The sequence below is a fragment of the Drosophila biarmipes genome, chromosome X (assembly GCF_025231255.1).
Source record: "Drosophila biarmipes strain raj3 chromosome X, RU_DBia_V1.1, whole genome shotgun sequence".
Classification (NCBI taxonomy): Eukaryota; Metazoa; Arthropoda; class Insecta; order Diptera; family Drosophilidae; genus Drosophila; species Drosophila biarmipes.
Genome location: NC_066611.1, coordinates 5124916 through 5148065, shown reverse-complemented (window position 1 = coordinate 5148065; position 23150 = coordinate 5124916). Strand labels below are relative to the sequence as shown.

General features: G+C 43.3%; 1 protein-coding gene across 6 annotated transcripts in view; it reads right to left on the bottom strand.

Annotated features, from left to right (window-relative positions):
- Positions 1-23150, bottom strand: part of LOC108033061 (MAGUK p55 subfamily member 7) — a 63988-nt gene that overhangs the window by 29695 nt on the left and 11143 nt on the right. For 3 of the 6 annotated variants that reach the window (XM_017107210.3, XM_017107212.3, XM_017107214.3), the window contains exons 4-6: positions 10739-10869; positions 3956-5209; positions 3436-3698 (exon numbers count right to left, since the gene is read on the bottom strand). In XM_017107210.3, coding sequence (XP_016962699.3) covers positions 3436-3698; positions 3956-5209; positions 10739-10869 — 1648 coding nt within the window. Of the gene's footprint in view, positions 1-3435; positions 3699-3955; positions 5210-10738; positions 10870-22409; positions 22717-23150 lie in introns of those variants that run through there. The other 3 variants (XM_017107213.3, XM_017107216.3, XM_050884711.1) reach the window with 2 other exon arrangements.

Sequence of the window (23150 nt, the reverse complement as noted above, 5' to 3'; positions counted from 1 at the left end):
TATGATTTTATTTCATAGTATATTCGTCCAACTTTTTTATGCGCTTTACTTTTTAGTTTGTTGCTCTGCAAATAGCTCGCAAGTCCTTCGGGCTCTCGAATCTGCTTCTTCCCAGCCACTCCCCCCACTTCCACTACAGTTGAACCTCGGTAAATGATACACGAGCTCGAGGACTTTGTTGTCTTCCATTGGGATTGATGTTTTAGCAAGGGGTTTGGGTTTAGTTAGGGTATAAAAATAGATTTTAAATCAAGAGGACAACCAAGGGAGGGATGTTATATTTTAATGGTTTTGGAATATTTATTATATATTTTAAATGCAATTATAGATAAAGCAACCACTAGATATGCAACAGATAAAATAACGCAATTTTAAGTATTTAAATTACACCTATGTATAAACAAAGGAACCACTAGATATGTATCTAGACCTAAATTTGATTTAGGCAGGCCCGACTGTATTTCAAGGGGACTTTGCTGTTGCTGTGGGCCTGGTAGGCCATTAGTTTGTTGTTGCCCAGGCTGCCTCATAACGACAGGAAATTAATGATTTAATTACATTTTCGGCTAGCCAGCTGAGCGAGGCAGAATCCCATAGATGGAGACAGAAGCAGAGACAGAAGGAGAGATTAGTTAATGGCGGCACCTTTAATTGATTTTCCTGGGGTCCCATGGGAAAGTGACCAGCCTGGTAGCTGGAATCCCCTCCTGACCGCCCGAAAAAGCAGAGCCCCTCTAATCCCCGAAGTCAAGTCCTACCCCAACGAAGCCCCTGAAAAGGCAGCACAGCAAACTCGAAAAGAACAACATGCGGACAAACAGCAGAAAAAATGCTGCGCATGCGCGTGCCCAGAATTCTTAAGGCCAGACCCGATTCCGCGATCCCAAGTCTGAAGTCTGAGGCCCCAAGTCCAAATGCGAAGCCGCAGATCCAAAACATGGATCGCATGCCAAAGAAGAATCGGTCGGAATTCTCCAGGCGTTTCGTCAGTGCCTACAGTTTGAGCAGTACTGCTTGCTGGGCATTAGGGGAGCTCCAATATATTTTTATTATAATAATTATAAATAATAACTATGTAAAATTCTTACATCTTACGTATTTTTTCTACGAATTTTGTAACTCTCCGCCTGTCTTTACATTTTTGTACCTCATAATCAATCTATAATTTTATTAACATACTTAAAATTTAAATATACATATCAAGGCTTCAAAACCGAAAGCGAGTCCAAATCAATTGAAGAAAATCCCACCTCTACTTGACTTTCCCATTTGACCAAACAAAAAGCCGAGAAAGAGAAATTTCATCGAGCATTGATTGTTGTCAACCGATGTCCATGTCGATGTCGAGATGAGTGCATATAGGAGGAGGGATTGTGCGGATCAGATTTGAGGGGATCTGGGGAAGAGGGGCGTACGTGCAGCGGAGTGACAGTTTGGCAGGCAGCACAAATGCACAGCACACAACGACAACTCGTAGATAATGCACATCAAGTGCAATGCATCGCCGTATCAAGTGTCGTCAGCAGGGGCGCTCCGAAAAGGGGGCTTCAAATGAGTAAGGAAATGCATATGCCAGCGTATGAGAGAAAGAACTATTGCTTTATCAAGAAATCCCAAATTTTTTCGAGCTTTTGGAAGGGAATTTTAAGTACTTTTCTTATATAATTAGTCACAGGATACGGGAACCACAGAAAGAAGGTCTTAAAGAACGTCAAAAAGAAGGTGTTACGGAAGGACTTCACTTAGAGTTCTTGAAAGAAGATTAGAAGTGCCTCTTTTATTAAGAAGCTATGAGTTTTAGGCACTTCAGTTTCTGTTAGAAACGTCCCTTGTTTTTTGCATCATGTTCCCCGACTTATGACAGACCCCTTTCGGCCTCGCCACTGGCCATCATCATCATGGTCATCGGCAACGCTTGCGGGCTGTCACTGTCTGCAACTGATTAGTCAGCAGGTTTTCAATTGTGGCCGTTGGAAGAGGACATCGAGGACATAGAGCGAGACAGCTGGAGGGGTCATCGTGGAGTGACCACAAGCCGACCCGCAAAACGGCGACCCCATCGGCCTAATTGCTACACGCCACTCTCCAATGGCCCCCAAACTGCGCACTCGCCGCCAAACTGCGGATGCTTTTAGTCACTCAAGAACGGAAAAATCGATTAAAAATGTATAAATATTCATCGCCGGGCGAGGAAAATAACTCGTTAATTAATAATGAGCGTAAAATGGAAGCGCACGTGCTTAAATGGGTCGTTGAGGGGGCCGTTATGAGCAGGGGCGTGGGGCGGAAATAAAAAGGATGCTGGGTTGACTTACGCGCAAACGTGCAGTGGGGAGCGAAAATATAGTGATCATAAAATAAATTTACATTTTTATAGGTAATTTAAATTATTTTTTAATATTATGTATCAAAAGATACGAATTTGTTTTTGAAGGCAAATTCGTTCTACAGTATGCTCATTTGGATTAGTTTTAAGATTTTTTTCGAGAAAAAAAAAATTGGTATTTTAAAATCCAAAAAAAAATCGTTGGATAGAAATATTATATTTAACAATATTCATTATATTTTAAAATAATACTGTTGCTATAGATATACTATTATAATGTTCTACCAAGTTATTTTCATTCGTCTTATTAAGTATGTACAGGTGTGTGCTATCATTTTGCCCTCTGCTGTCTGCGAATAGTTTGTCGCTGAAGGCGAAATCACAACAGGTTCGTTTGGCAAGGACGAACGCGAGGGGCGCTGTAGTGGGTGCCAAAACGAGGGGGCGAAAGGGGGCCACAGTGCGAGCACTGGGAAAAATGTGTGAAAAATGTCAGCGATGGCCAAGGGCGGAGCTCGAGCAAGGATGCGGATGCGGATGCGAGCGGGGATCCTGGCGCGAATAGGGAAGCTGATGCGAACGAGAGGATGCCGATGCTGATGCGGATGCAGGGCGGAGCTGTTGCGATCCAGCCAGGTGGAAAACCCAGCGAGCAGAGCGAGTAAATAAATAAGCAGTCATAAAAACTCAGCTCGCGCAGTGTGTCAGTGCATTTGGGTGTGTGTGTGGGCCACATGTTGGGTATTTCCGCAGCGCGAGAAATTCCATTCAAGCCGGAGGGCCATCGGCGTGGACCAGTAGCTACTGGTGTGCTATAGTAATAAATGCTTCATAAAATGCAAACACAGATACACAAACACTAGCGCAGTGTTGGTCAAATAAATCAGCGGGCAAACAAACGAGAACTGACAGTTTGGCAGCCACTGTGCGCCCGCGAGCGCCTGCAGGATAGGCTACACTTTTTGCACTTCCATTTCAGAGATAATTTAGCAAGGACACAGTGCCGGCATTTTCAAGATCAGTAACGTCTTAATAATCACTAAGGTTATATGTATATTAATCCTACTAAATTATTATCCATAGTAGCAAGTATTTTTGTGGAAACTCACCCTCTGGGATCCTGCCGCAAGCTCTGATCGCCCAGTAAAAGTTCAGTTCTTCCTATTGATATGCTACTTGTGGGACTGTTCTGCTGCTGCTGCTGCTGATGTTGCTGCTGCAGTTGCAATTGCTGTTGCTGCAACTCGTAGGCGGCACTCAGCAACTGATGTTGCTGCTGTGATCTGCTGCTGCTGCTGGCGATTGCTGCTGTTGCACCTGGCCCATATGCATGGACATCACTGGCCTGATGGACTAAGACGTCTTCTAGTAACTGTGGAGTACACAAAAATAAGCAATTAATAATCCATAGTACACAAGCATCACCAATTGAATAAGAGTCAATCGAAATCCATGCACAACCAAAAAAAATGCACATAACAAACTTAATTATATCAACTAAACAAATGCCATCAAATCAATCTGCAACTAAATTGCTCAAGAAATGCTTAAAATTGAATAAAAATCAATCGGGAAACTGCAATTTTCTCAATCAAGGAAAGAAAAAGGTATAAAAACCCAAGGGTTCACCTCTCTTCTCGGTGGATACAGATTGTTCGATATCAGTAGATCACAATTCTTCATCAGGGTTGCCGTTGTTTGTGCCGCTGCCATTGAATTATTGCTATTATTGTTGTTGCTTAAAAGTAAGTGTTGCTGCTGTTGCTGCTGTGTGGCATTGTTGTTGCTGGAGTGCAGTTGCAGCTCGGCGAAGGCCTGCTGCAGTTGCCCGCTGGAAATGGCCGTGGAGTACTCGGTTTTAGGCGTGGTGGTGCCGTGCACATGTCGCTCCATCATCCCCGACGATGAGGTTGCAAGTGCCACATCCTGCTGCTGCTGCTGCGGCTGTTGCAGCATCAGCGGCGACGTCGAAGTCTGGGCATCCACGAAGCAGGGATTGACGGGTCCTCCGAGTTGCAGTGGTGCCGGTGCCGAGGGTCGATTGAGTTGGCTGGTTGTTGCTGCTCCTGCTGATGCTGCTGCTGCTGCTGCTGCTGGTGGGAGGTTGCTGCTGTGGTGGTGCAACTGCTGCTGCTGCTGCTGCTGCACCCTCTGCTGGTGTATCGCAGCTGTGGTGGCCAATGTGGCAGCTGCCGCTGGCAGGGCAGTGGTCGCCGGCAGCGTCGTGGTCGGCAACTGGGCATGCTTATTGTTGTAGCTGATGTAGGTTATGCCACAGTAGTTGGCCCCATCCACGTCGTCATCGTCGTCCAGGTCCTCGTTGTCCACCTCCTCGGCGAGATGCTGCAGGCTGCTGGCCAGCAGGGACTTGGCCTGGAGCGGCTTCCCCGCCGCCGCCGCCGCGGCCAGTTGCTGCTGCAGCTGTTGCAACTGCTGCTGCTGCGCCTGGCTGGTCTGGTAGATGTGACCCGTGGCACTGCTGGTGGAGCTGCTCCCAGTGGTCGTGGCCCCCGAGCTACTGCCCACGCAGTTGACCGTCTGCTTCAGAGCCGCCGACGTGGTGTTATTGGCGTTGCGATCGGCGGCCGTGGCTGCCGCCACCGCGGCACTGACCAGCGCCGAGGCCCCGTGCTCGATCTGGGCCACCACCGTGGTGGTGTGCATCGCGGCTGAGGAGGAGGAGGAGGCCGTCGGCACCGTCGTGGTGGCCGTCGCCAGGGAGGGGGCGCTGATCGGGCCGCCGGCGGTGGCCGTCGTCATCGTGGAACTGCTGCAGGTGATCTGGTTGCTCGTGAAGGACGTCACATAGATGGGCGTCGACTCGTTCAGGAAGCTGAGGTCCTGCCGCTGGCTCGTTGCCGTGCCGCTCTTCGTTTGTTGCAGCTATCCAACAAACAGCAAACGGGAAACGGGAGACAAGAACATCAGGGATGAGCAACATGTTAGGGGGTTTTCACAGTAAAAAGAGGAACAAATTGTAAACCCACGGCCATCAGTGGCTAAAATGGTTGAGAGTTTTGATACCACAGCCATAAAAACTCTCGATCTGCATTCATAAAGCACTGAGAACCTGAAATAGGTTCCCATTTTCAAAATTAAAATCTAAATTACTGCAAAAACGCACTAAATAATCAGTAATTTGGCTGTCATAATGCAAGTAACGGTCAGAATGAGAGGTGTTATACCTCGTTGAGCTGCCAGCTTAACTTCATATTCATTGGCATTAAAACCTCATAATTTTTTCTTTAATTAAACAATTATAAAAAGTGCAAAAATTGGTCAAAAATACGTTTTTATAAGGGTGAATAGGATCTTTAGCATAGGTTGCAAGCTCTTCAAGGCAGTAGGTAACTTTGCTGTGCGCCCTGATTTAGCTAAACTAAACGATTGAATAACCACATAATTTTACTGTTTTTGGCCTATAATTTTAATTCCCTTTTTCCGACCTAAAAAATTTGAGTTTTGGCTGGCATAATGAAAATAATGGTCGAAATTAAGAGTGTCATACCTCGTTGAGCTCGGTGCTTAGTGTCCAATTACTTAGCATTCAAATCTGACACTTTTTTAATTTGCCATTTTTTGCAAAAAATCAACCCCTATACAAAAAATGCGAAAATTGGTCAAAAAATACATTTTTCCTAAATTGAATGGGTTTGTAAGCAGAGGTAGCAAGCTGCCCAACTTTTGGGTTTTTGACTCTACGATTGATTTGGCTAAACTACGATACGAAAAAAGTATCTTTTTGACAAAAATCTGAATACCATTTATGCGCATTGAAATAACATTGCTTTTGGCTGTCAAAATGCTAATAATGGTCAGAAGGAGAAATGTCTTATCTTGTTGAGCCCGTGCCTTTATGTCCTATAACTTGGCATGCAAACCTTTTAATTTGTATTATTTTCGATTATACGCATTAAAATGGGATATACATATGTAGTTAACAAATTTAAAAATTGGTAAAAAAAAATATTTTTTTTTTCTAAAATAATAGAGACTGTTAGTATATAAAGCAAGCTGCTCAAAACAGTCAGCGTTTTTTTCTGTACGTTCTCATTTGGCTAAAAAAAATTGGTAATTTTTGACTAACATGCAATTAAACATGTTTCGTTTCATATATTTTTATTGTACAACTAAAGAGCTGTCAAAGGACAACAAAACCTGATCATTTCCCCAAATACTCTAATCGCTTGGCAAACTATCGACCAACCCTCGCTTTCCATTGTGGCAGCACTGCCGAAAATAAATAAAAGCTGAAAACTGTCATCGGTTAACGCCGCTGACAGGCTCCGTTTCGCATATATGCAAATCAATCAAATTCCATTAAAATAAAGCTAACCAAATAACGCCCCCCGAAGTCATGGTTTATATTGATGCTGTGCCCCTAATGAAATATGAATTATTAATACGACGAGCACACATAATGGATGTGGCCGGGCGGCGTGTGTGAGTGGGAGTGTCTGCGTCTGGGCCAGGTTGTATGATTTTTCGCGTGGGTAGCCCCTTCCACAACCCGCTCAACTGCACCCACAAGCCGCGGCCAGAACACCATTGCTCCGTCGTTCCCTCGAAATCAGCCAATTAAGACGCCCCCGGGGCCCGCATGCCCTAGCCAATCCAATTGGCCTTAACCTTCCTCGGCAGGTTAAATCGCGCCCTAATGCCAATAGCTAAGTGTCAGCGAGCGGGAAAAAAGTGAAAATAAATGAACAAGTTGAATTATGGGGCTCTTTTCGTGCAATTACCTGGGGATGAGATGCCTAAGTTGGGGGCACAAAAAACGATGAAAAAACACACTAAGTGGGGGGATCTCCATACCTAATGCTCGGGGCACCTTCTTCCCATTTGGCTCTTTGGATACATAGCTTTTTTGTTCGCCAGGAACCAGCCTGACGCAGAAGCATCCATCCGCCGTAAGCGTATTTTTTGCTCGCATTTATCGGATTATTGACAGCCAAGTCGGTTTGTCAGTCTACCGCATCGGCTTGTGGACTCCTCGATGGCGGAGTGAAGTGGAGTGAAGTGGCGTGGCTTCAGTCGCAGCTCCGGCTCCAGCTCCCGGCTTCCACACACCCACCGAATACTGTACATCGCCCGCCTCCGCCTCCCACACCCGCCCACACACTTCAACACTTATCGGATAAATCGATGCACTTATACACGGGGAATGCCGAAAATTCGCAGTTTTATCCTGCATCCAGGTATTTCAATTCAAATTTAAATGGATTATTTTGTTCTTGGTGAGTTAATTTATTGAATTACTTACATATCCAATAGTTTAATAATATTATTATTGTTAAATGGAACCCTTCCTTTTCCAATTTTAAATTTTAGCCACTTTTAATAATCTGGTAAGTGAACACCAACGATCTGCGAGGCTCAAAACATTTTTTCCTCAATGTTGTTTCGTATCAAATTAAAAAAATTTTAAAGCAAATTTCGAGTTTTAAGTATCTTAAAGTATCTTTTGTCTGTATACAAATATTACTTTTTTTTATTTTAAATATGGAAACCGTAAAAATGATTTAAAAATATCCTTTTTTTTAGGAAAACCTTTTGTTTTTTTTGTCATTACCCAAGCAATTAGTTCCTAATTTCCCCGTACTTTCGCCCAGTGTACTCACATGCATATATTGACGTTTGTTTGTGTATGCAAAACCATTTGTTCGGTTGGCCTGGCAACAAACGATTGACTCAGTGCTCTCGATAAGGCCCCGCAGCAGCACTCCAGCGCATCCTAGACAAAAAGCACCCCACTCCGGCGGAGTAACCCAATCCAAGTCGGCCCAGCCCAGCCCAACCCAGATCCCCAGATCCGCAGATCCGCAGCGAAACCCAACCGAGCCGCACCTGACCCCCATCCACTGGACTTTCGGGAGGGCTGAAAGCAATTGTTGGAGCGTTCAACTGTGATGACGACGATGACAAAAGCACTTGATGCGCTTAAAAGTGCCGGGGCCACTGGGGGATCGGCATCCGGGGATCCGGGGTTGGCGGTTAATGCGTGGAATACCATCCAAGCCGACCGAAAGAGCCTCTCGAAACTCCGCGGTTTTCCATTCTTCCGCCATTTCCCCCACCCGAGGCGAGTGACCAAATTATTGGGCACAACAAATGCACTCAATTCAATCACTTTGCAGCCCCAACTCTTCACAACAGAATGCCCTCGTTGAACTGCAACAATTTCACTTCTTAAATTAGGTAAAGTTTAGAACTTTTAAACGAAGTAGGAAAGCTAGCTGCAGGGTGAATAGATGTATCGTTATTTATATGAATGAAATGAATACTCATTGCTATAAAAGTGAGTATTTAAATAATTGAACTGCTATAAATCAAACTTTTGCTGGCAAGTGCTCGAAATGGACGAAACAATTGAAAACCTACCAGAGCGTGTATCGAATGAATACATCTATGTAATCGCTGTAATTTGCATTCAAATGATTCGCCATAACTCATTTCATTCAGCGCGATCTTTTGTGCTTTAAAACTGTAAACGCAGCGAAACTGTGAATACGCACAGTGAATAGCTAATTTATTTATTCACCGACATTTAAAAAGACAAGCAGAGGTGCACGGAAAAAAATAAAGGCCTTTTAAGTAAATGATAGTTAGTTGAAAGATAGTTTACCTAAAACTGTAAGTGGACATGAGTGGATATCATTTTGTAAGCCAAAATAACTAAATGAATGAATAATACCCGTAAAGGATTTATCTTGAATATCGAAAAGGTATTTATGAAATTCATTTCATTATATGGGATTGCACTTGATTTTAAAATGTATCTGGATGGTTTTATATAGTCTTTATATAAGATATGAGGATATACTTGATTTGAATAAAATGCTTAATTTTTTTCCTAGAAATGATCTTGTATAAGCTCTTCCTACTAATTATAAAATAAAAATAAATTGAGTTTAAAATGTCTCTTCATTCCATAAATATATAATATAATCTTTATTTAAAGTATAGAGTTTGTTTGTTTTGTTTATCATGGTTTGGGTATATTCTTGTTTTTTATATTCTACATCATGTTCCTGGAAATGGTCCTATATAATCTATATACAAGATATGGGCTATGCTTCCTTTTAGAAAAAGTTTCATATTTTTCCTGGTAATGGTCCTATAAAATCGGTTCCTTTCAATAGATACCATAGATATGTGGTTTCACATTCCCCCTCTTTCCCATAAGCGTATTTCTCAGTGCACCCAATCTCGGGGATCGGTGTTACGTAAGTTTGAGGAGCGAACCGCTTTATTGGTCCCCCCTGAATGTACTCACTCTTGCGCTCGCACATGCAAATGGGATTGCAGCGTTCACTTTCAATTACCCACATATTTGCATTTACGTTTCTTTTTTCAGCCCCTCTGCGCCACTGTTTTTTATTTGTATCTCGTTTTTTCACTCTGTTTTGCGTAACTTTTGATGGCAATTTTATTTTGTTTTTGTTTTCAAGTTTATACAGCCGTTGTTGAGAGCTCCTCTTTGTTTTGTAGTATTCACTTTTTACTTGGCCATAGTTGTGCCCGCCGTTGTTTCCACTTTTAGTTTCCGTCCAGTGTCTGCTGGCTCGTGTTTGGTTTGTTGAATTTTTAATTGAATTTTGTCAGAGAGAGCATGCCTCCTCATTTTTTGTTTTGCATTTTGCATTTCGAATTTTATTTGTATTTGTATTGTATTTGGCATTTGGTATTGGTTTTGGGGAGGGGCCTCCGGTCACTCGGTTATGCCAACAAGAGGGAGGCGCGGGGCCTGGTGCCTTGTGCCATAGAAAGCTGTTTTGATAAAACGTTTTCCATTTCAATTCCAGCTTGCCATCCCCATCGGGGCAGCAAAAAATTAACACACAGCCTGCAAAGAAGTATCTCGCATTCGTGTTAGCCCCCTGCCACATGCCGCACAAGCCAGGGAATTTCCCCAGCCCGATTTGCCTTTTTTCACACATCCGCATATGCACTTCCCCCACTCAATAAGCCCCAGAGGGTTCCTAAAAATAGCAGTGTATTTTTGAGTTAATCCTGCAGAGAAAGCAGAACTGCTAACTATTCCCTGCTAATGGGTTTCGCAGTAAGTTTTTAACCACTCTGGTCTGTAGTTTCCGATTAAAATATTTGCTCAAAAGTTGTGCACTAAAGTGCCTACTAAATCAAGGAAACTTAGGTATTTTAAGCTTCTTTATAATGGAAATGGGAAAAGCCGATATTGCACTTACAACTTCTCAGAAGTAAGGCGAAATTCGGTGGTTATAGGGAGTAACCAAAATTCCCTTTTGACTATACCAATAACACTTCAAAAGCCCATAAAAGTATACTGGAAACCCACTTAAAAATACTGCCAAAAGTGTAATTACACTCCTGAGCGAGAGGAGTGTACAGCCAAGAAGCACAGAAACACGAGGGGTTGCAGGGGTCACTCACCTTCTTGGACAGCTGGGTGATGTCGACGGGCGTGACCCGGTTCAAGGCCGCCAATCTCTGCAGACGTTCGCGGGCGTGCTCCTCGACGGCGATGACGAAGGCGTCCTGCACCGAGTTGCCAATGTCCCAGGCTGCAAGACAAGAGGGGCAAGTGGTCGGAATAAATAATTAATTCGGGCACATTAAGCATTTAGCATTGGGGCGAGCTGAGGGTGTGGTCAGAGGCGCTTAATTGCTGTGATCTGCCAAGCAGAAAGCAGAAAGACCCCCGAAAATCAATAGTTGATTCAGGCAGACGGAAGATGATGAAAGACCGCACACAAAAGTGGCCCATAAATCATAGTTATAAAATAGTCCTGACAAGCACTCAAACTTTGCTGGCCAATATTTCACTTTAAGTAGTATTTATTTATGCCTAAAGCTGCCAAACTATTGTGCTTATAGATGCAGGATTTGTTATATTTATACTCCCCCTTATCTGTAACCCAATAATGAAGCACACAATTGAGAAACACCAAAGTGTACTAAATATTTCCCAGTCTAGTAACGAAAGACGCCTGTCATCGTTTTGGGAGTTTACGGCACTGACCTAAGCAATGATTTGCGCCGTGATGACAGGCATCATTCCGGCTTATTCCTTTCGGAATTCCCCGAACGCTCATTCGCTGCATTCACGGCGCTCTAAACGAATCGCTCGGTACATATTCATGAGTGCATTCACGGCCCACAAAATGCTGCCGCGGGGGAATCGTTTTTATGCCTGGCAACTCCAAACAAAATCTCCCCCCCCCCCATTTTTTTTATTTTTTTGTGTGTGTGTGGGGTTTTTTTGGGGTGGGGGCTGGGTGGCTAAAAGTTTTGCTAAAAATTTGCTGGTTGCTGACAGCAACGACAACACGAACTCCACAGCCCCCGGCCCAACTTTTGCACCCGAAATCCACTTTCTCCAGCAGATCTAGCTCCTTGTCCTTATCCTTCTTCGTCGCCCACTCAGCGCTTCAACTTTTCTTGTCACTTTTATTGCTTTTCGGCTGCACTCCCTTCGAGGCCCCACACCCATCCTCGGCTTGGGTACATCTCCATCCCTGCCCAGCCACCCAATCCTCCCAATCCACCCACTAAGCAACCCCCGCGTGACCTCGGCTTTAATTTCATTTCGCTGCCCTTGCGTTTTCGGCTGTTGATTGCGTCGAAAAGCGGTGGGCTTTAGTGGGGCGTTCGTATGGGGCTAAAGACGCCCTCGATCCGAGGTCGCATCCCCCATCCGCCGTCCGCCAGACCCATCATGAGCCCCCCTTTATAACCCCCCTCCCAGGCGTGCCCGGGCAAAAGTGGAGCGCTCGGGCCAGATCCAATTAGGCGCCGCGTTGTCAGCCTCGATGTCGCAACATGTCGTTGAACCTACCACTGGAAAAAATCCTTATGCTACCTAAATACTCATATAAACCGACCTACTTGAACTAGACAATAAAAGGGATTCTCCTTTAGGCTATGACTTGGAGTGGCATAAAATATATGGATGTTGGTTACGAATATAGTTGTTATAATAATATTATACTTTTAATCCTAAGGTAAAGTTTATAGGAAAGGATTTTGTGGACCTTCCCCAACTCTTCTGCAAGCATAGTGAGGTAATCCCTACTAAATCCACAAGTTACCAATGTCAAATACTCATTTTCTGACGAAAGTAGTTTAAAATGCGGGTCTTAGTCACGTATTGCATAGCACTTTTTTGGCAAGTGTATGGGGTTTTTAGTGCATGTAGGCGAAGGGTTAGTGCGGGGGCGTTTTTCTGAGTTGGAGCAACTACCGTGCGTTTTTCCGAGCTCCAAGTTTCTGACTTTTAATCTCATTTGTGCGCGCGAGTGTGTGTGTGTGTTTTTCCGGGCTTGTGTTTGTGTGACCCTGTGCGTGTCCCTGTTAGTGTGCCTATGGGGTGTCCATGTGTATGCCTTTCGTTTGTGTCATTCATTTCCGCGAACCCGCCCCTATGGGCATTCCTCTCATAAGTCTTGACATGCCGTGTCAGCTGAGCGCCTCTTCAAGTCCGGGCAATTGCGATTCCGATTGAGTTCATGGCAGGTTTGGGCCAGGGGGGACGATGTTAAGGGGCGGACATCGAACACCACCCCTTTGACACATGCAAATGCTCGTAATCGAGTACCAAGCTGTTGACGGAGCCATCACAGGTGTCCGTTATTGTCCGTCTGTACAACGTTGTCCGTTGTCCGTACTCCGATGGGCGTTGTCCGTTGTTCGTTGTCCATTGTCCGCCATTTGTTGTTCTTCTCCTTCGCTCTGTGTCTCCGTTGTGTCGAGTGTTTGTGCAATATTATTAACCTTAATTAGCCATTAAAAGCCCCAAAAGACGACAGGCGACGTTAAAGCGAAAGGGTAAAACCAGGGCATACTCAATTTGACAGTTAGGTAACCGAAAGTAGGTTAAACTATTCTACATTTTCCACATTTCAGCATTGCAATTATTGAGTTTTTTGGTTTTAGAAACTGTTTAAATACTTTAATCTGCTGTTGCTACCTCACTTTGCAAATACTATTTACTATTTATATATCATTTGTGGACACAACTGGTCATTTTAGAAAGAGTTCGTGTCTAGTTTATGTGCAAAAATAAAATAAATTTTGCGTTTCTGTCATTCTGCACATGTTGTGTTTGTCGGTTTAAAGGGTGCATAAACTATTTCAACAAAGTGCTCTTTGTTGCACAGCCGTTAACTTTTAGGTACTCCTGCAACGAGCATGGTATATGGGTGTAAACTTTTATTGGGTGATCTATTAGGTAAATAAACTTTTATGACCACCTTAATTATATGGAATGTGTGTGTTAGCGGTGTGCTATGTTGTGCGGTCTTTAAATGTCACACAGAAAAAAGGTAGTCAGTTTTATATAACTCTCTCTTTACAGAAAGAGAAGTAACTTGTTTTGGAAACATAATACTATTGTTTGGGATATGTTTGAAGGTAAATGGTGGTTATATGTTGTGATTAAGGTTGGCGACGACCTCTTGTTATTATTTATTTATTGTGCAACTCTGGAGAGTAAAAAAACTTTGGAAATTACTTTTGTTTGTACAGGGCATCGTCCCGTTGAGTTGGCTGTTGTTGGAGTTTTTTCGAAACCGAGCTTCTTGTTACCACTGCTCGTGTGGCACTTCACACATTTGGAGAGGAGTCGAGAGCGGAGTGGTGGCATGATGGGGGAAAACTTCTCCGTTTAATGGTTCTGCCCTGGAATCTTGAATCCCACTGGCGGAATGAAAAGTTGAGGGTGGAGATCGAATGGTGGGGGCGGAGTTGGGGGCTTTAATTGCCCGCAAGCAAATCGATAAACAATAAACCAAAGTGCACTCAAATTGCAGAAACCACGTGAGAAGTGCCTGCAACATACGGCAACCGATTTCCACCAGGTGGGCAACAACATCAACGTCGGGTACAACAAGTACAATACGGACAATATCGAGGGTGAAAAGTACCAGCCAACTTCCTGGGCTTCCAAACTGCAGGTGGAATGGCCGGAATCAGCGCAATCGATGGATTTCCCATTTCTATGGTAGATCCAACCGCAAATGGGGTACCAAACTTTTCAGGGAAGTGCATGGGCAGTTCACACAGCAATGATATGTCACTGCCGGGAAAATGTGTTTGTTCATTTTTGAAAATTTATATAAAACGAATTTTAATTTTTATAGAAGTTATAGCTATGTGCTAAAAAGATTAACCCATGTACGTATACGTAATATTTTAGGACCTTCAGAGTTCAAGCTGCAGAGGTCCCTTGATTTATTACATTTCATTTATCTAAAAATACCAAAAGCTATATAATTTTAAATGTGTAAGCAGCACCTTTTTTATTTCCTATATACGTTTTTCTTTTTTTTTGAGTCTTCAATGAAGGCCAGGTAAAATTGCAAAATGTTTGCCGTTTGTTGTGATTTTTAATTCAGCTTTTGTTGCTTACTTTTGGCCCTGGCCTTTAGCCAGACAGAGTGAGCAGTAAAATAATAACAAGGAAAATAAGCAAAAAAACACAATGGGCCCGTCGCTCGAACGAATTTATTTGTGAGTTTTGCAATTAAAATTTAATTGCCAGTGAATCGTAATGTATCGTGACAAGAAAGTAGGGTATCCGACGCTTCGAATGGCCCTTGCTGAAAGTCACACCTTGCGGCAGACACACTAATTGGCCATTAAATGATTAACGTTATAATGCAAATATGTTGACTTTAAATATTTCAATGAGAGAACTTGCCAACTTAATTGCAGCGAATTCTTGCGAAGACCAGATGTATGTGTATATAATTATTATGATTATATTTTGGCCTTCTTCTTGGCTTTAATCGCTTCTTTTCTGATGTGAGCGAAACCCGTTTGGTTTGAGCAGAAGATTTCGCTTTATATCGCATTATCTGCCGGAGAGAAGCACACACAGCTGCGGAGATACAAAGATACAGAGATGCGAAGATACGAAGATACAGGTGCGCGCAGGTATCGATGTGTGCGAGTTGTTATTATTTGTCTCCGTCTTTTGTCTACGAATCATGTGCGCAGGGGTTATGTAACCGCACAATAGCGTATCGCATTACCGCATCGCCGGCATTGGGACTCGGACTTGGATTATGATATGTATGGGATCTGGGAAGTCTGGACAGACTGGGGAAGCTGGGGAAACCAAGGAAACTGGGTGGCCCCTGACCATGACTACCTGAAATCTGGCAACTCAGACAGGGTAACCCCCTGTAAACAGAACGTCAGATGGCAAAAAGTTAAGCAATTAAAAATTAAGATGCTTACATAGCCAAAACTTTTAAAAGGTAATCAATGTAAAGTTGAATAACTTGCAGTTATGGAAACGAGTTGCTTAAGAAAAACCTTGACCTACTTCAGGTGTACTTTAAGAAAAGAAATATTAGATATAAATTGTACTATTTATGCCACTCAGTTTTGCATCTCCATATAGAGAGTGCACCCAAATCCGTCAAAGGGGAAGTCCAAAAGAGCGGGTTTCACTCAATTGTTTTGTAAATAAAAGGCATGCATATCAATTCGTGTCAATGCAGATTTGATATGGCCGATCGGGGGTTGAATGAGTGTGAGCACCTTGCTTAACCACACGGCTCCCCCAGCCCCACCCCAAAGCGAGAAGCCCCCCAGACACAGTCAGTTATTACTCATACGCCGCAGTTGCTTTATCGCTTATCACACACTTTTTATTTTCCTTCTGTCCCACATTTCTTTCCCACTCATGGGGATTTCTGGGTAAACATGAAAATTGTTTAATTGCGATTGCCTGGTGAGGGGCCAAAAGGGTTAAGAGGGGCTGATTACGGGGCTGATGGACGGTCGCATTGTTTACTTTTTCCTGCCAGGTACTCTCACCCTGATTACAAATTGAATTAAGACCCACAATAGAGTTGAAATGAGAATTAAATGGCTCATTGTTTGGTTTCTTTATGGATATGTTTTAATTTTCGCCTAAAAATGTCACTTGGGTTTTAACTGGTGCAAGAGATTCATTAAATCTAAGGTGTTTTTATTTTTTGTTCAAAAAAAGTTAAATATATTACGGTAAGCATGATCTTCCTCGTAGATTTTCATCAGAAAAAAATCATTGCATACTTTCTGGCGATTAACCATGCATAACCAAAAATGTCACTTAGGTTTTAACTGGTGCAAGAGTTTCATTAAATCAAAGGTGTTTTTATTTTTTGTTCAAAAAAAGTTAAATATATTACGGTAAGCATGATCTTCCTCGCAGATTTTCATCAGAAAAAAATCATTGCATACTTTCTGGCGATTAACCATGCATATTGTAGTGGTTGACAAAAATCACCATCCCGATATAAATAACAGTCCGATCGCTATGAAATTTGGTATACAAACTGAATTTAGAAAAATATAAGGAATCCAAATAATCAATCCTTTGAGTTGAGCCTGTCACAAAAAGTAAAGCCCCTTCAAAGTGATAACAAACCGGAACTGAAAATCACTTTAGCTAACAGAATTCAATTAAAGCCCCACTTGACATGCGATGAGCTGACGACAATCATCTTCTCAGGGTCATGTTCTTGTTGAATTCGTTTAAGTTTTCTATATTTTTTGTAGTGTCTCCGATGTGCATTGTCTCACGTTTGTTTGCTTATTTGCGCGCTTGATTTCCCCACACATACACTCGGATATTTCTTTGTGACGACTTCAAATCGCAATTAGCTCCAGAATCCCAAAACCACCTGTACACCGATCTGCCACGCCCCCTTCCGACGAAATCATTTAGAAAATCACTTTATTTTATGTTGTTCAGATGTTGCGTGCAGGGTTTCGCTTCGCCTCACAACAAGTACGATCTTTTCGAGATTAGCAACAGATCCGAGCGAATGGAGGAAGTCGAAACACTCTACGTGTATGGCAAGTTCAAAATGGAGCAAAAAGGAAAACTACAAAGTTGCATTTGTCTAATTAATTCGGTGGATCTTAATCGCATATTCGGGGTTTATGGAACAGATCTTTGGGTGCTTAAGTTCGGGGAAATCTTCAAGCGGTAGAGAGTGCGTGTGTTTTTGGGGTCCTGCATATGCACATAACTTATAGCCAATGGATTGGCATTAGGAACTCTCTGCGCATATCCAATTGGAAGAGCCTAGCGGTAAATCGCTGGAGAATCCGAAGAATCGACAACGGCACCCCAGAAATCAAGCATTCCGATGCCGGAGAACGGCACAAACCGATTCTTCCCTCTGTCTTTCTTCTCTGCGATTCTTTTCTTTTTTGTTATTAGATAATGCCCTTCGAGGCGGGGGAAAACCCAGAGAGAAAAGCTGGAAATGCAATGGTGAAAGGCAGGGCAAGACAAAAAAGTATGTTCAGGTGAACAAAAAGCAGAAGAACACAGAACTGCCAACAAAAACAGAAATATGAAGGGGAAAACAAAACAAAACCAGGGAACAAATGCAGCTGCAACTGCAACTGCAACCGATAAAGAACGAACAAAAGTGGAAAAACTGGGGAATGCGGTGAATAGGTGGGCGTGGCACTTGTCAAGCTAAAAAATAATTACTGCGAAATTAGCAACACGGCTGTGGGTATACGAATTCCAGAGGTCTTCGGCGTGGAATGCCTGAGATCACAGGTAAATTGGCCGAAAAGTGGGAAGTACACAAGTAGGGAAATCATATCATACTATGCGATTCTCCACACCATATTTCATAGGAGACTGTAAAGTTTCCCAGGAAGGGTTTTATAAATAAATCCCCCTGCTAGCTATCGATGCTCCACCCTAGTTCAATTGTTCAGCGAACAACAACCCCTTCGGTAACCGAATCAAAGCCATTTGCTTTGAAATTACTGTGCACTTTGTTGGCGAGAATGCCAGAATCAATTATTCCGATTAAACTCGTTAGGCTAAACGAATACAGGTCGTATGAAAATACACCTACGGATGCCGGTTGGAAACATGGGTATAGCATGTCAGTGCCCCGGCATCCCGAGCCCGAGCCGAATAATCGAATAATCGGAATGCACTGCCACCGCATTAGATGGACCACTGAGCCTCCGCATTCCTGTGGCCACCGAGGTCGACCCACTTCGTCCCACTCCCACTTCAAACCTTCCCATCGCAACCCAGCCATATAGCCGTGGTCGTATCCGTGCGCATCCCGGTCCGCGTCCCCATTGCTGCCACATCCTTGCACCCGGAAAAACAAATTTTTTATATTTTATAAACATTAGAAGCTACATTTTTGAATTTTTTTCAATAACGAAATGTTTTGAACAAAAACACCTATTATTATAAACATTTTATTAATAACACTGAATTATATTCAAATAGTACTATTTTTAAATATTTCTTAATAGAAATTGTTAAAACTTACTTCTGAAAACTGTAGATTAAATAATTCCCTTATAATTCCCAAGTGGCTATTTCGAGGCGTTATAATTAACACATTTTGCTTGGCTTGGAAGCAGTGTTGGTACTTTCAGTTAGCATATGCGTGCTCCGCATTTTCTATTTATACAAGAGCTTAGTTTCTAAGGTATTGCCAATATTTTTTCGCCAGTGTACTAGCATCTCAATGCAATTCCATGGCCAAGTTGGAAAACAATTTCGGCGCTCCCCTTGCTATGGCCATCTCCCTTCTGCTGGCTCTCCCTCTCGCTCGCTCGCCAGAGGCAATGACTTTTACACATCGCAGCACATGGCCATCTCGTACCTTTGAAGCTCCCCAACCAGCCCCCATCTCCACCTCCTTCCGACCGCCCCCTCAGCCCCCTCATCGCCGCCCAGCGCATCTGAGCGCGCTCAATTGTATCGCTTCAGCTTCACATTCAGTCGACGATGGCCGCGTGTAAAACTTAAAGACTTACTCACACAATTGAGTCAGCGGATACACTAAAGAAAAATACATGAGCTCTCATTCTAACTTCTATTTATTTAGGATTATATATGAAGGTGACCATAACCATTAAAAAAGTTATTTGTTTGGGAACTGAATGCGATAATTATATAAAATTGTTGCGAGGCTTTTAAGAAAGGTGTGAAAAATTGGATAAATCAATGTATAATTTTAATTACTTATGCTCAGTAAGCAATATCAAGAGGACGTTGAAACGTGCAGTTTTTAAAATTAACACCCAATTGACTTTTCAAATAAATTTCTGATTTAAAGCATGTCTTGCACAGCCAACTTATAGTTTAACCATGTTTTTTAACTCTTATGCATTAGTCAGTTAAGATTTTTTGAAATTATTAATATTTGAGTAACAAAAAGTGTGACCAAGTTCTCCGTATTGCTAGGGTGACCATGCTCACAAAGCACTCAGTTCTTAGTCACCCCTATTGCGTTCTAATTTTTTTCCAGTGTTCTTTTGGAGCCAAGAAACTTGCGTTACCGGATTTCGGATGCTGCTCTCCCCCTCTCGCTCTCGCTCTTTCCCAATCGCAGGCCATCCCGCTTGCACCTGCAGGCGCTCCCATAGACGAACATTGAAAACTTTGGCTTTAGTTTTTAGTTTTCGGTTTTTTCAGCTTCGCACCTCTCTTCCTCTGCCGGCTAACTCCTATTGATTTCGCTTCAAACAACAAATTCACTGCTTTGGAATGTATTTGGTGTTTTCAGAGTTTTTTTCCTTTTTCCTGACTTTTTTTCGTTTTTTTTTTGGTTTTGTGTGTTTTTGTATTTGGTTTGTGTGTTAGCCGCCGTTGCAAACTGGAAATTCTTCGAGGTCCGTTGGAGTTGACCCAAAAATAAAAGCGGTTTCGGGGAGACTGCAACTGATTGCCGCCTTATCAGCGGCGCGAAGGGGGCTTGGGGAGGGGGAGGCGGTTGCGCATACGCCCCTTGGAATGCGGCACAGTGCAGCCCAAACTGTAATTCAATTGGCTGCGGATTCTGCGATGTGTGCGCTCGAAATGGGTCAGCATCTGATTGATTTAGTATCCGCACAATAATGTTGCTTTTGTGCAGTAATTTCAGTTTACTTTCAGCCAGTAATTGGATTTCCCTGAGTGCCACTTATGCGGGATACACGGGGCCTGGGCCATGGCTTAGAAAATTATCTACTTATTGCCACAATTCTTATAATTTATACCTATTGGTTATTGGCTTTCAGCCAAAACTGAATTTATATTTTATAAAAATTATATGTGTGCTTTTAAATAGGTCAGCGGTTGATTTATGCAGCGCTCGAGCAGCAATTAAGTGGTAATGCACAAACTAAGCAGTGATTTAAGGCACTCTCAAGCGGAAATTGGAATTGCAATGCTTCATAGAGATATTTATGTATGCACACTAAAATAAATAACTAGTTTCTAATATTTTCCTCATTTTTCAATTGCTAAAAACGTATTCATAAAAACAATGAATAAAAAGAATTTCTTGGCTAGCAAGTATAGAACCTTTTGTCGCGCTTGCGTATCTCTGAGGTCTTGAGACTCTCAGTTCTTCTTGAGAACTTTCCCGGCAAACCTTTCATTTGCATCCCGAGATCGGCCTTAGTGCTGCCGTCTTAATGAGTGCCTAATGAACGTAACTCCTGGTATGTGGGTCCCATAAAATGGGTACTTTTTCGCCACTTTATGAACACTTTTTATTATTTTTTGACAGTTGATTTCCACTTTCGACGAAACTTGTTTCGTTTTGAGGTTAGTTTTCTTGGCCGCCTGTGTGCTGTGCGCTGTGGTGGTGTTGTTGTTTCTTGTTCGGCCGCTTTTTATGGCAACAACAACACGTGGCCCACAACGCAGGCCAAACTGTAAGCAGCTTGTATTTCTATAGCCCATCTCCCTCGCGCTCGCCGCCCCTGCAGTCGCCGCGTCTCGCTCCCTCGTTGTCTATTTTGCAGTAATTTCCAGTTGGCTGAATTCGGTGGGAGGTAAGAGAGAAAAGGCCGAGGAGGCTGCAAAGAGAGAGCGGGTGCCGCAACTCCCACCATTTCCACTTCCAAACGCTTTTTGCTGCCCACTTCGATGGTCCACGGGGGATTTCGTATCTGTATCTACATGTGTCGGCCCTCCAACTGTATTTGCCCTCGCCCGTGCACTCTCACGCCCACAAAACACAGAACACCGAACGCAAAACGCAAAACGCAAAACAACACACAAAAAGAGCAGAAAACGGCGGAAAATCGCACGGGGCGAGTACAAGCAGAGCAAACACCGCACTCATCGCCGTGTTAATGGGTTAAACTGAAGTTTTGCCCATAGTAATGAAGCGACAAAAAACTTTCCGTGATTCGCAGCGGAATTGTTTAGCCGGCGTTCTTGCGGATACAGTCGAACATCCAGAACTTGCAGCTCCTCGGCCTCAGTTTTGCCGCCTTAACAACGGCATTACGTGCTAATGTCGTTCGTGGAACTGATTTGGCTTTGGATTCACTCTCCTCCAGAGTGCCTAGGGAGGCTTCAGTATTTATAGTTTGTAATCGCCTTGAAGTTGCCCAAAGTTTCACTTGCATTTCCTGGATATTCGCCACAGAATCGCCTTTGATTCGCCCCCGATTGCCCTGTCTTAATTATATATTTTTTTTATAATCGCTATCAAATATTGATTAAATTCAACACAAGGCATATCGATTGATTTATTTAAACAAAGCTAAGTAAAGTGAGTGCCAAGAGCTGGCAGTTGCCAAGTTAGAATCGGTTTCTGCAACAAATAAACCATGCAAATTGTTCACATGTCCAGGAAGGTCTTTAAAAAAAGATTTGCAAACGTTGCTTGTGCGCACAGACAACAAAATCTCGAATATTTCTCGAGATTTTAAACCCAAAAATATATATATTTATAAAAATGTCTATAAAAAAATACTTTGATAACAGAAAGGCGTAAAAAAATAGAACAACATGTTGAATACTTATAATTGAAATAGGGAACTTTGCTAATAAATAGTTTCCTTAAATATTGTACAAAAAATATAATAAACAAAACATATACGTCAAGGCGGTCTAACTTTCTTGCGGTGTAGGCCGAGTCATGCAGGTTCGCCTGTAGTAACCGAGGGTACATACTCGCAGATACTTCTGCGGCTGTATCTGTATCTGTATCTCTATCTGTGTCTGTGTCTGTGTATCTGTGGCCAGGTACGCCAAGCCAAACACTAACAATGTTGATTCATGACTCTGCCACAGATAGTTTGCCCAGTTTCAGAGCCACTGGCCACTCACCCTGCTGCGCTGCTGCTTCTCCTGCCGCGGCTGCTGCCGACGCTGCGCTGGCTGCTCTGGCTGCTGCTGCACCACAATAAAACAACAACAAATCAGACTTGTTACACCGAAAAAAAAGACGCCACGAAGCGGATCGATGCGCTGGCGCACCACGTACCAAAAACGAGACGCCAACGCGTGCGCGCACTTTAAAACAGAGGCGGAAACCCGAAGACCAAGAGCCAAAAACCGAAAACCGAAAGCCGAAAATCGAAAAGTAACAACGAACGCAAGCCGCCGGAGGGAGCGAGACGGAGAGTGCTGGGCGGTACGGTCAAAGCGGCGACACTGCGGCGCTGACGCTACGGAAACGTCGACGGTCGCCTCGCAACTGACGCGGCCCCACCGCCAAGCGGCCGGAGAGGCCCCCAAAGCCCGGCCAAAGAGAGCGGAAGAGCAAGCGGCGTCCGAAGAGCGGGAGAATGGGGGACTGGAAGACTGGGGCAGCAGCTGAGCAGGCTGAAGAGCCGGAGAGCGAAGACTGGCGAGCGCCAGAAGCTCCACTGACCGCAAAGTCAATTGCAAAAACAGAAGTGCCAACCGAGTGAAGAGTTACGACCCCAAATTACCTGCTACTTATGTGTCAGGGGTTCCGATATAAAAGCTGGTAGAAAACTCAACTCTTCTGTACCCTAAATGGGTTCAAACTAATGTGATTTTTTAAATTTGGGATAGACATTTTAAGTTTTATAAATGGGGATT